The following is a 14,428-nucleotide window of genomic DNA, read 5'->3' on the forward strand; positions in this document are numbered from 1 at the left end:
TACATATTAAACCTTCATAAAGATACATATTAAACCATCATAAAGATACATATTAAACCATCATAAAGATACATATTAAACCATCATAAAGATACATATTAAACCATCAGATGATCCATCATAATACTAAAGGCAGTGGGTAATTTATTTATGTATTTATTGTGGCAGTGAAAGAGTTAACCGGGGTTGAGGTACCTGTCTGTCTTTCTCTAGGGTTATAAAGGTATACATAAGGTAGTATATAGGGTTAGACAGATAGACAGGTACCTGTCTGTCTTTCTCTAGGGTTATAAAGGTATAAGGTAGTATATAGGGTTAGACAGATAGACAGGTACCTGTCTGTCTTTCTCTAGGGTTATAAAGGTATAAGGTAGTATATAGGGTTAGACAGATAGACAGGTACCTGTCTGTCTTTCTCTAGGGTTATAAAGGTATAAGGTAGTATATAGGGTTAGACAGATAGACAGGTACCTGTCTGTCTTTCTCTAGGGTTATAAAGGTATACATAAGGTAGTATATAGGGTTAGACAGATAGACAGGTACCTGTCTGTCTTTCTCAGTTGTCACAGTGTGTAGTTGTCTCTCCAGAATGTGTTTGTCCTTCAGAAGCTCCTCCCCCAGTGATTCCATGTCCTGATTGGTCAGTTTCTCCTGGTCCAACAAACACTGCAGCCTCTCACACTACACACACACACACACACACACACACACACACACACACACACACACACACACACACACACACACACACACACACACACACACACACACACACACACACACACACACACACACACACACACACACACACACACACACACACACACACACACACAGAATGAATAAACGATTAATGTGCTGTATCAATCTGTATCAATTAGTGCACCTGGGGCTGTTTCACACTTAGCGTGTCAAAGTGGTGCAAAGTACATTTACTCAAGTACTATACAATAATGTAGAGTGCTTACAATGCACAGTACAATTTTGAGGTACTTTTACTTTACTTCCCATTTGTGTTCCTTCTACTCCACTACAATTACAGCATATGACAGCTTTAGTTAGGGCTACGGACCCCCATTTAATGGCATTTCTATCTCTTGGACCCCAATTTATATAGTAAAATCCATGTTAATGTAACTCTGAGAGTGTACAAATGGAACCAAATGGACCCGTTAGGGTCCATTTGGTTCCATTTGTACACTCTCAGAGTTACAGACCCATAAGGGTCCATTTGGTTCCTAATCATTTAGCTGGGGACCCCCTGGAACTCCCTCAAGGACCCCTAGGGGTCCCCGGACCCCACTTTGAGAACCAATGCTCTGAGGAACAAGATGGACTTATTACACGCCCGGTGCCGTCTGCAGAGAGCCTACAAGGAGGCTTGTATCATCGCCCTGACTGAAACCTGGCTGGATGAGGACATATTGGACTCTGCTGTCAGCCTGGACGGATTCACCGTCATACGGGCAGACAGGACAGATCAGTCGGACAAGGATGAGTGCGGGGGGGGGGGGGGGGGGGGTCTGGATCTATGTGAACAACAGGTGGTGTAACAACATCAAGATCCACAACACAGTCTGTACACCTAACATGGAGATGCTAACCCAGTCACTTCGCCCTTTTTATCTCCCAAGAGAAACAGAAACACTGTGGTCATCGGGTGTGTTTACATCCAAAATGATCGATGGGCAAATTAAGAATGAAATTCTTAATGCCAAACTCAAATATAAAAACAGTCTAGAACAGGAGTTTAGTAACATGAACACAAAACAAGCTTTTAATAAAGTCAAAATTCTAACCGGTGGTGAGATAAGACAAAATAACTGTACAACTTCAGATCCTACCTTTGCTCATACCGGTACCCAAGAAACCCCGCCCCTCAGAACCTAACCATTATAGACCTGTTGCACTAACATCAATAATGATGAAACTCATGGAAAGACTGATACTGAACATCATCCTGCCAGCTGTCAGGTCACAGCTGGACCCGTATCAGTTTGCCTACAGGGCCAAGAGGGGGACAGAGGATGCTGTGGCATGCCTCCTTCATCCCCTTCTCCAACACCTGGATTCATCAAAGGACAATTTTTCCTCTATTCTTTTTGTTGACTTTAGTTCTGACTTTAACAACATTCAACGCCATCACATGATTAAGAAACTGGATCACCTCAGCATCCCCCCACTCCTCATCCACTGGATTCACAATGTTTTGAGTAACAGACCACAAACAGGCTCATCAACTGTCATTACCAACACAGGTGCCCCTCAGGGCTGTGTTCTCAGTCCCTTCCTTTACACATTATACACAAATGACTGTCTCAGCCCCTCACCCACCAACATAACATACTTTAAATACTCTGATGACACTCAATGACAATAACTCTATTACAGACTTCCATAACACCATCTCTCATTTCACACAGTAGTGCACTGACAACTACTTAGAGTTGAATGTGGACAAAACAAAAGAACTGGTCATTAACACAACTCAAACTGGACTCAACCCACTCCTCATTCATGGTAAAACAGTTGAACAGGTTGACAGCTTCACATATCTTGGACTCACACTGAACAACAGACTCAGATTTGATCAACACATTACATCTATCCATAAATGTTTTCAGCAAAGACTTTATGTGATCCGCAAGTTAAGATCATTATCTGTTGCCCCTTATCTTCTGCTATTACTGTACAAAAGCATCATTCAACCCGTTTTGTTGTATTGTTCCGCATGTTTTTTCACCATACTGTCCATGCCTAACAGGAACAAACTTTACAGTATCACCCGGATTGCCTCCAAAATCATGGGACTTCCCATACCCACACTGTCTGATATGAACAATAAGGCCATCACACGCTTAGCACTTTCAATAACAAATGACACTGATCATCCCCTGTGTCGCTACTTTGACCTCATGCCATCTGGTCGGAGATACAGAACCTTAAAGTGGAAAAAGGTTCGTTTTAGCAGGAGTTTTGTCCCCTCAGCCATCGCGGCATTAAACCAACTGCCCCGTCCATAGGAGGGTTTTCTGTGTACAGTGGGGACCTCATGTCTTTGTCTTTGTGATATGTTGTTTTTGTTGTTATGTTGTTTTGTTTTTTTGTTGTAACGAACAGACCTGTGAAGACAGTTTTCCCCTTGTACAATAAACATTATTATTATTACTCAAAGTATATTTTGATGCTAAAACGTTTGTTACTCCACCTCCCACACCACATGACACACCTCCCTCTGTTACACTTTGACTAAAGTATATTTTGATGGCAATACTTCTGTACATTTAAAGTTCCAATTTAACACTTATGGTGTGTATTGGTTAACATAACCCCCCCACCACCACCACACGCCATACACCCCTCTCCTCTGGGAGTGGGTCAGGGTTAGGTTATAGGGTAAGGGTATAAGGTTAAGGTTAGGTTAGGTTAGGTTATAAGGTAGGGTTATGCCCTCAGCGCTCCACTTCAGGTGGGGCGCTTATGTTTTCATTCCCACTAACAATATTTCTCCACAGAACACTAACACCACTTCTCCCAGAGAACATGGATGGTTTTGGTTATAAGCCACTTGTTTCTATGATGAAAGAGCAAGTTAAAATGTGAATATCTTTCTGTGGTTTTGTCGAGGGGAAAACTGGTCTGATGGGGAGAGACTGCATACATCCAACTTGGGATGGTGCAGCGCTCATCTCTAGAAATATAGACAAGTTTATCAATAAACTATGACCACCCAGAGTTGGGACCAGGAAGCAGAGTTGCAGTCCTACACGCTCCTCTGCGCTTCCACCAGAGCAGCCACCTACCCTACACATCAGAACAATTGAAACTACTCGACTCCCTAGGCATGTGAAACCAAGGGTTCGAGGAGCTGTGCATAAAAACTTGGCACAGATCAAAATAAATGCAGTCGTGCCACAAAACAAAATGATTAAATGTGGACTCCTGAACATTAGATCTCTACGCTATAAAGGTGTATTGGTAAATGAAATCATATCAGACAACCATCTTGATCTACTTTGTCTTACCGAAACATGACTGGGTGAGCACTCTGTATATTTAAGACTAGATTAAAAACCTTCCTCTATGATAAAGCCTATAGCCGAAGTGTATACTCAGTCACCCTATAGTCATCCTCTCTCCCCTCCCCCTCCCCACCTCCCCCCCTCTCTCCTCTCTCTTCTTGTCCTCCCTTTTGGTTGTGTGGGTTTGTGTCCCATTGGTACAATCGTAATTAGCCCTGTACAGATTCACGCTTTAGTAAGGCCTGCCACTAATTCTACAACCGGAGACCCGCTCCCCGGAGTTTCTTTTATCTCCCACGTCGCAGGTCCATGGACTGTCACTACGGACCCCCAGCTGTGGCTCAAGACTGTGACTGCAGACCGGGCCTCTCCATGGAGCACGACCGTGGATTTCTACTACATTACACTATACCACTATACTATATATACTGTATATTATCTTAATATTCTTATATTATACCATTATATACTGCTACACATTATTGTTGTACTATATTATATTATCATATACTATCTTACACTATTATATTTGCTACTATTGTTATTGTTACTACTTGTACTGTATCTCTCTCTCTCGCTCTCTCTCTTCTTTCCCCCGACACGGTCGGGGGAAAGGCCAGGCCCCTCCCACCCTAGAGCCTGGCCCCTCCCACCCTAGAGCCTGGCCCCTCCCACCCTAGGCTCTGCCTGACGTTAAGAGGGACTTTTTGGTTCTATACCTTGTTACTCAGACTGTGGTTCTCTCTCTCCTGCTCCTGGTGGTGGAGCTGCGTCTCCTGCAGGAGGAGCTTCTCCTCACGGAGCTTCTCCAAGGAGGCCTGCAGCTCCTTGTTCTCCTTCTCCATCTTCAACACACGACTGGAAACACACTCATTCAGCTCCTCAACCAATGACTTACGAGCTACCACACACACACACACACACACACACACACACACACACACACACACACACAGGTTATGTTATGGTAGGGTTAGGTAGTGCAGGGGTTTTCAACCTTTTTCGCATCAAGGACCCCCAAATTGACAAATATTAGCCCAGGGACCCCCATTTGAAAAGATATGCCAGGGACTCAACCATTTAGATTTCTTGGGGGTCCCAATCTACACTGTATCACCATCATCAGTGTTCATGTAACTCTCAGAGTTACAGACATATAAGGGTCAATTTGGTTGCTAACTATTAATTTGGCTGGGGACCCCCTGGAACCCCCTCAAGGACCACTGGTTGAAAACCCCTGAGGTAGTGTATAGGTTATAGGTATAGGTAGTGTATAGGTGTATTATATTCTAGTATATATCTTACAGTCATTATTGTGATGGTGGGTCAGCTGTTAGGTAGGGTATAGGTATGGTATATGGGTAGTGTATAGGTGTATTATAGTATAGTATATTATAGTGTATTATAGTATATTATATTATATATCTTACAGTCATTGTTGTGATGGTGGGTCAGCTGTTAGGTAGGGTATAGGTATAGGTATGGGTAGTGTATAGGTGTATTATAGTATAGTATGGTAGGGTTAGGTAGTGTATATATCTTACAGTCATTATTGTGATGGTGGGTCAGCTGTTAGGTAGGGTATAGGTATAGGTATGGGTAGTGTATAGGTGTAGTATATTATAGTGTATTATAGTGTATTATATTACAGTATATATCTTACAGTCATTGTTGTGATGGTGGGTCAGCTGTTAGGTAGGGTATAGGTATAGGTATGGGTAGTGTATAGGTGTATTATAGTATAGTATGGTAGGGTTAGGTAGTGTATATATCTAGTGTATAGGTGTATTATAGTATAGTATGGTAGGGTTAGGTAGTGTATATATCTTACAGTCATTATTGTGATGGTGGGTCAGCTGTTAGGTAGGGTATAGGTATAGGTATGGGTAGTGTATAGGTGTAGTATATTATAGTGTATTATAGTGTATTATATTACAGTATATATCTTACAGTCATTGTTGTGATGGTGGGTCAGCTGTTCCAGCTCCCAGCCCAGGTGAGCAGATTCATTCATACTTTGTTTCTGACCGATCTCCAGCATCATGTTCTCCTCCACCAGCTCCTCTAACCTCCTCCTCTCACTGTCACGCTCCTACACACACACACACACACACACACACACACACACACACACACACACACACACACACACACACACACACACACACACACACACACACACACACACACACACACACACACACACACACACACACACACACACACACACACACACATTAATTAATTTAACTTAACTATGAGAGTATACAAATGGACCCAAATGAATTTCATTAACTCAGACTATTTTATTGTGTAGGACAGACAGAGAGACAGACAGACAGACAGACAGACAGACAGACAGACAGACAGACAGACAGACAGACAGACAGACAGACAGACAGACAGACAGACAGACAGACAGACAGACAGACAGACAAACGAACAGACAGACAGACAGACAGACAGACAGACAGACAGACAGACAGACAGACAGACAGACAGACAGACAGACAGACAGACAGACAGACAGACAGACAGACAGACAGACAGACAGACAGACAGACAGACAGACAGACAGACAGACAAACGAACAAACAGACAGACAGACAGACAGACAGACAGGTATATTAACCATTTCCAGGTCATGTATCTTGGCCTCAGCAGTAGACAGACAGTATTCTATTAGCCTGGTGGCCTGAGGTCTGGCCTGAGGTTTGGCCTGAGGTTTGGCCTGAGGTCTTATCTGGGCGTGTCTTGCTCGTCCACAAAACGGACTAGCCTAGCAGCGTCCTCGCTCAATGTTCTGTGATTGACAGCGGAGGTTGGCCAATCAGGTGGAACCCGAGTGAACCCGAATGGAGCCGAGTGCAGCCGACCAAAATGTTACGGCGGTATGTTATTACCGCCGTAATTACACGTTACTCTGGTGGTGGAGGAACGAACTGCTGTGACTGGCTGAAGGGGAACCAACTGCAAAACAGGAACCAACAGACTTTCATGCCAGACTCACTACTGAAATCAAATACAAACTCGAAAAAGTGCTCCTTGGAGCACAGGTCTCCGCCAGGTCAGGTACATTATTGTGGCCTCCTGGTGGCGCTATATTAGGCCAATGTGAAAAGGGTGCCATTTCTTTCTCGGCCTAGTGGGAATGTGCGTGTGAAATTTCACGGAAATCGCAAGCTGCGTTCATGATTTGAGGCATTTTGTTCAAAACGGACCAATCATGCAAACTTTGGACGCCAACCTTAGCCATTGAGGATGGAATCTTGGAAATCGGACAGATCCAGGTTGATCACATGACTATAGAGATACTGTGTACCAATTTGCATGACGTTTGGATACAATCTGTAGGAGTAATATCAAATAATGGGTTTTGCACAAATCGGCCTCCTGGTGGCGCTATAACAGGCCCAAGTTAAAAAATTGGGCCAGAGGTTCTGAATTGGCATCCAGGGAGTGTGTGTGCACAGTTGCACAGCGACCGGGCCAACGGTGCCGGAGATTAGCTGCTCACAGACAGATGGACACACGGACACACGGACAGATGGACAGATGGACAGACGGACGGACGGACAGACAGGGTGCAAAACATACTCTCTCGCCATAGTCCTGGGGCCAAGCCAGATTTTGGTACCACCTAAGGTGGCCGTACATTTTTGGTATTTTTGTATTCCTACATGTCTCTAGTTTATATTTTGGTATGATACATCTTCCAATTCAGTAGCTTAATGACAGTAATCACTCTAAACCGGCTAATGTATCCGGTAGGAGACACAAAGTAGAATCTTTGTGTCTCCTACCAGAAATACACCCGGGCATCAAATTATTGCGACAAAAAAACAAATATATCCATGTATTCAAGGCTTCATGGGGTGTGCAATTGATAGAAAATAAATCATTTTTTGGGTGAACTCCTCCTTTACGTTTCCCAGGGGGACTCTCTACCCATTCAGCTATGACCGCACTAGACCGAAGGAGGGTCAACTTTTACAAGCTTATGGAAAGCAGTCTTTTTGCAAACACCAAAAATCTGAGAAGTTATCAATTGCACACCCCATGAAGCCTTGAATACATGGATATATTTGTTTTTTTGTCGCAATAATTTGATGCCCGGGTGTATTTCCGGTAGGAGACACAAAGATTCTACTTTGTGTCTCCTACCGGATACATTAGCCTGTAGGTAGTGATAACTGCCATTAAGCTACTGAATTGGAAGATGTATCATACCAAAATATAAACTAGAGACATGTAGGAATACAAAAATACAAAAACTTTACGGCCACCTCAGGTGGTACCAATTTGTGAAAATAACAGTGTTGTGTTGGACTTGGCCCCTGGACTACCATGCCTTTCGGCCTGGCGGAGACAATGACATTTCCGGAGGGAGGGGTTTACCAGGCTAGTATTCTATAGTATTATAGATAGAATATATTATATATTTTATAATACTAACCATTTCCAGGTCATGTAGTTTGGCTCTCAGCAGCAGGTTGTCTTTCTCTATAGAGTGCAGTTTATCAGAGCGCCCCCTGGAGGCTGACAGCTGCTCCTCCAACAGAACCTTTGTCTCATGAAGGGTTACGTTGTCCTCACGAAGCTCCTAACACACACACACACACACACACACACACACACACACACACACACACACACACACACACACAGTAAGTTCATTAGTTAATGTAGGATCAATAAACATTAGAGGTCAGTATTATAACACTAGGGGGCAGTGTAATAACAGTATTATAACACTAGGGGCAGTGTAATAACAGTATTATAACACTAGGGGCAGTGTAATAACAGTATTATAACACTAGGGGCAGTGTGTACCTCTACTCGTGTCTTGTAGAAATGCACATCGTTGAGTTTCTCTTTACATCGGGTCAGTTCGGTTTCCAGTCGGTCGACCCGAGACGCTCTCTCTCTCAGGGCGTCGACCTCGTCACGATAAACACGAATGGACCGCGCCTCCACCGTTAGTGACTGGTTCTGTACACACACACACACACACACACACACACACACACACACACACACACACACACAAATTCATTAATTAACTTAAACAGAGGCATATTGGGGGATTATGGCAACATGTTTGGGGGCTGTTAGCCTGGTAAACCCTCCCTCCGGAAATCTCATTTCCATTTGATTTCAGGAGTGAGTCTGGCCTGAACCGCCTTTCTGCAATATTAATAATAATAATAATAATAATAACTTTATTTATATAGCACTTTTCAAAACATAAGTTACAAAGTGCTGAACAACAGTAAAAACATAGCATACACGATTAAAAAGTCTTATGGACTTGACATAAAAGCATTCAGTTCAGATAAGCAGTAAAAACATATCTGGTAATTAAAATAAGTCAAGGAGCATGGATAAGGAAGAAATAATATAACATAAAATAGGTACTAGATAGAAAGACAGCACACACAAAACAGTTATGGCTGATAGGGGGATCTAGGGGAAGGCTTTCCTGAATAAGTGTGTTTTTAGAAGTGTTTTAAAAGATGTCAGGGAATTTGCTTTCCTAATTTCCACAGGTAGGGCATTCCATAGTGTAGGTGCTCGGGCAGAAAAAGCCCGATCACCTTTTGTGACTAAATTTGTTTTGGGGACTATTAGGAGGGCCTCCTCAGAGGATCTTAGGCTACGGGGTGGGTCATAGGGAGGCACCATATCTGTGATGTATTTAGGGGCAAGACCATTTTGGGCCTTAAAAGCTAATAAAAGTATCTTAAAATCAATTCTAAAAACAACAGGAAGCCAGTGGAGAGTTGCTAAAACAGGGGTGATATGGGCACGTTTTCTTGTATTAGTCAGAAGCCTGGCAGCTGCATTTTGCACCAGCTGCAGGCGAGAAATTGTTTTGTGGTTTAAACAGGTGTATAGACCATTGCAGTAGTCCAGACGGGAGGTTATAAATGCATGTATGAGTTTCTCTAGATCTACAGATGACAGGACAGACTTAATTTTTGCAATTGTTCTGAGTTGGTAAAAGCATGATTGTACAGTTTTTTTGACTTGGATATTGAATGAGAGATCCGAGTCGAAGAAGACACCTAGGCTCTTGGCGACCGGTTTTACAGCACTGGACAGGCTGCCCAGGTCGTCTTTTAAAAGGCTAGTGAGATGTGGGGGACCAAAGAGCACAATCTCAGTCTTATCTGAGTTCAACTGGAGGAAGTTTTGTGACATCCATGAGTTTATGTCAGCGAGACAGGCCCTTAGACCATCTAAGCTTCCTTTGGTTGGGGATTTGACCGGGACATAAATTTGCGAGTCATCCGCATAACAGTGGAAGCAAAGCTTGTGCCTGCGGATGATGTGACCTAGCTCCAGCATGTAGATGGAGAACAGGAGAGGTCCAAGAACAGACCCCTGTGGGACACCACACGTGAGAGGGGCTGAGGGGGAGGAGGTGTCACCAGAGACAACGGAAATAGTTCTGTCACTGAGATAGGAACGCAATAGTTCAAGGGCGATTCCCTGCACTCCAACCCATCTTTTCAGGCATGTCAACAGGATGGAGTGGTCGACCGTGTCAAAGGCCGCACTCAGGTCGAGTAGTACCAGTATGGCACAGTCACCATCATCGACTGAGCGTAATAGGTCATTAGTAACCTTAATAAGGGCAGTCTCTGTGCTATGGAGAGCCCTAAATCCAGACTGAAATTGCTCAAAAATGTCATTATTGTTCATGAAAGTGATTAATTGAGAGGAGATGATTTTCTCCAAAACTTTTGACAGGAATGATAATTTGGAAATTGGCCTGTAATTGTTAAGGACAGATGGATCTAAGTTGGGTTTCTTCAGTAGAGGCTGGATGGTGGCCTGTTTAAAGACAGAGGGAAAAGTGCCGGTGGATAGGGATGCGTTTATGATGGCCAGAATGTGGGGTGAAATTGAGTGAAAAACCTCCTTAAAGATTTTGGTTGGAATGGGATCCAGTTGGCAGGAGGAGTGTACGCCGAACTGACGAGCCTATCAGCGTCGTCGTTAAAACGGTCTCAAACTTCTTTTTTGAGGCACGGAATTTACTATTAAGATATCGTTTGGATAGAATTTAGTTGTTTAACTTCATATATGTGGTCAATTAATCATGACAGAGCCTATTTAAAAATACAAATTTAGAGAACCGGCAGGGGCGGGCAGTGACACGCATGTATCCCAATAAGGCAACCTATTTTGGGCATGGCCGTCTCAAAAGTCCCGTTGCGTCACATAGTCTGGAGGTGGTAAAAATGAACTGCTGATTGGCTGAAGGGGAAAAACGATCATTGGTTGAAGGGGTTGTCAGTCAACGGTATTACTCCCGCCCAACTCCAGCCCACAGCCAATATTGCAGAAAGGCGTTTCAGGCCAGACTCACTCCTGGAATCAAATGGAAATGAGATTTCCGGAGGGAGGTTTTACCAGGCTAGGGGGCTGTAGCCCTACGTTTAGATGTGTTGCTCATTCTACGAATGCCTGATCCTTACAAGCTGTACCTCGTTGTAAAGGTGATTAATCACAGATACAAAATATATAAAACACAAAACCAATTGGTATAATTAAAGGGGAGAAATAATCGACCAAAGTTACGTTTCAGAACTTTTTGTGGACAGTTTATATACATACAGCTATAAAGGGTTAAATTGTCACCTCCTGTTTGAGTCGATGGAATTCCTGATCTAAACGTTCAACTTCATGTTTAGAATCCATCAACTGCTCTGTCTTCTCCTCCCTGTGGACACACACACACACACAGACACAGACACACACACACACACACACACACACACACACACACAGACACAGACACAGACACAGACACACAGACACACACACACACACACACACACACACACACACACACACACACACACACACACACACACACACACAGGTTAGGTATAATGTATTTACATCATGTTTATAGAGTATTGTATCAACATTAGACTGTTATTAGACATTAATAACTTAAAGGACTTATAGAGTATTGTATCAACATTAGACTGTTATTAGACATTAATAACTTAAAGGACTTATAGAGTATTGTATCAACATTAGACTGTTATTAGACATTAATAACTTAAAGGACTTATAGAGTATTGTATCAACATTAGACTGTTATTAGACATTAATAACTTATAGGACTTATAGAGTATTGTATCAACATTAGACTGTTATTAGACATTAATAACTTAGAGGACTTATAGAGTATTGTATCAACATTAGACTGTTATTAGACATTAATAACTTAAAGGACTTAAAGAGGATCTTATCAACAAACTACAGGTTAAATCCACAAGGTGTCATTTGGAGCCCAGCCACCAGGAGGTGCAGCTGAGTAACATTAATGTACAGTTATAACAGTAATGTAGAAAGCATACATGTGGGTTAACTAGTTAACCCTATAACTACTGATCCAATAGAAAGCATACATGTGGGTTAGAGTTAGTCTAACTAGTTAACCCTATAACTACTGATCCAATAGAAAGCATACGTGTGGGTTCACACAAACACTGGTCAAGTAACAAACTTAGAGCTTTGGTATCACCTATAGAGGATATGTGCATGCTTAAAGTGAATGGCACATCCAGTGGCACATCGAGTGGCAAAGCAACATGCAAAATTAGTTTAACATTGTTTAATGTTGTTTAATGTTGTTTAATGTTGTTTAATGTAATCAGATATGACTTTTCTGTTTGGATACATGGGCTGTCAAGGCCAGAAAGTATTTTTTTGACACTCAGTAGGCATTCCTGCATAACTTCCGGGTTTGATGATGATGTCATACGCATATCCTCTACATGTTTCTGATTAGAGATCATTTTATATTTTTGTCCCATTGGACGGGTGATCTCTCTAAAATGGCGGATGGCGGTATAAATGTTATTGTTCCAGTGGACAGACGGGACCCCATCGCCCAGACAGCTTTTATGTTACATCCGGCTCCACTTTGTGGCTTCTGCAGCGCTCTAAAGATCACCTGGCACTCAATGTGTTAATATAGAATACCTTTGTTGTCCGTATGGTAAAAGTTTCATTATAAAATACTTACAGTTCTTGTCGGTATCTCCTCATTATAAAATACTTACAGTTCTTGTCGGTATCTCCTCATTATAAAATACTTACAGTTCTTGTCGGTATCTCCTCATTATAAAATACTTACAGTTCTTGTCGGTATCTCCTCAGTTTGGCCTTGGTGTCGGCCAACTCCACAGACAGATGCTGCTTCTCCTCTTTACTCAGTAGCGCCCCCTGGCTGCTGCGAGCAGCACGCTCTGGACTGCTCAGAGCCAGGTTCCTACAGCCTTCCTGAGGCTGTTGACTGCAGAGATAGTCTCTGTCCTGAGTCAGCTCTGCTATGGCCTGTAAATACAGTATTAAATACATTAAATACACAATGAGAGATAGTCTCTGTCCTGAGTCAGCTCTGCTATGGCCTGTAAATACAGTATTAAATACATTAAATACATTATTAAATACATTGAATACATTACATATGTATCACCTACATGTTACTGACTAGGGAGAATTTAATATTTTTGTAATCAGTTCATCATTTCCTGTGTAATCGATGAATAAAACTGAGGTGTGTAATTTAGAGAGCATTGCATTAAGCGACGCACAAATTGTCTTGATGAATAGACTATCATCTTATATAAACACAATTGACACAAGGAATTGACACTCTCCCTTTTGCAGATTATAGTCAAATTATAACCACAGTAATAGCCTAGTAGAGAGAGGTGCTCGCTGTGCGTCCTGACTGTCTGTGTCTCTACATAACCAGGTTGGCATTGCGGGTGGTTTTAGATTCCGTAATACGCTTTCCTAAAGGTGTGTGGGCACTGGGCAGGATAGACATTTTGGGGATAAAGCAACAACACGCCCACGGCCACTCCTCCGTGGGCACATAATGGACATAGTGGGCATGATGCAGAGCGGGTAGAACAGGAACAGAATATAGTTTAAAGGGACAGTGCCAACTCTCTTATCCGTATTTCACGGCTAATGGGTCGTGGCGAGGCTTTAGATTTGCCCAGAATAGAGCAGATAGTCTCTGTCCTGAGTCAGCTCTATTAAACACATTAAATACATTATTATGTAAACACACTACTGCTGACTGGACAGGTAGTCTTTATCCTGAGTCAGCTCACCTTTAAATACATTATTAATCATATTCTATACAGCATTAAACACATTAAATACATGATTAATCATATTCTATACAGCATTAAACACATTAAATACATTATTAATCATATTCTATACAGTATTAAACACATTAAATATATGATTAATCATATTCTATACAGCATTAAACACATTAAATACATGATTAATCATATTCTATACAGTATTAAACACATTAAATACATTATTAATCATATTCTATACAGCATTAAACA

At 42.2% G+C, this 14,428-nt stretch overlaps 1 protein-coding gene across 5 annotated transcripts in view; it reads right to left on the minus strand.

Annotated features, from left to right (window-relative positions):
* Nucleotides 1–14,428, minus strand: part of ccdc88c (coiled-coil domain containing 88C) — a 112,906-nt gene that overhangs the window by 65,731 nt on the left and 32,747 nt on the right. For all 5 annotated transcript variants that reach the window (XM_084045621.1, XM_084045620.1, XM_084045618.1 and 2 more), the window contains exons 8-14: nt 13,186–13,385; nt 11,673–11,754; nt 8,856–9,014; nt 8,479–8,625; nt 5,973–6,114; nt 4,742–4,923; nt 544–681 (exon numbers count right to left, since the gene is read on the minus strand). In XM_084045621.1, coding sequence (XP_083901747.1) covers nt 544–681; nt 4,742–4,923; nt 5,973–6,114; nt 8,479–8,625; nt 8,856–9,014; nt 11,673–11,754; nt 13,186–13,385 — 1,050 coding nt within the window. The remainder of the gene's footprint in view (nt 1–543; nt 682–4,741; nt 4,924–5,972; nt 6,115–8,478; nt 8,626–8,855; nt 9,015–11,672; nt 11,755–13,185; nt 13,386–14,428) is intronic.

The sequence above is a fragment of the Gymnoscopelus microlampas genome (genome assembly GCF_963454915.1).
Source record: "Gymnoscopelus microlampas genome assembly, chromosome: 20".
NCBI lineage: Eukaryota > Metazoa > Chordata > Actinopteri > Myctophiformes > Myctophidae > Gymnoscopelus > Gymnoscopelus microlampas.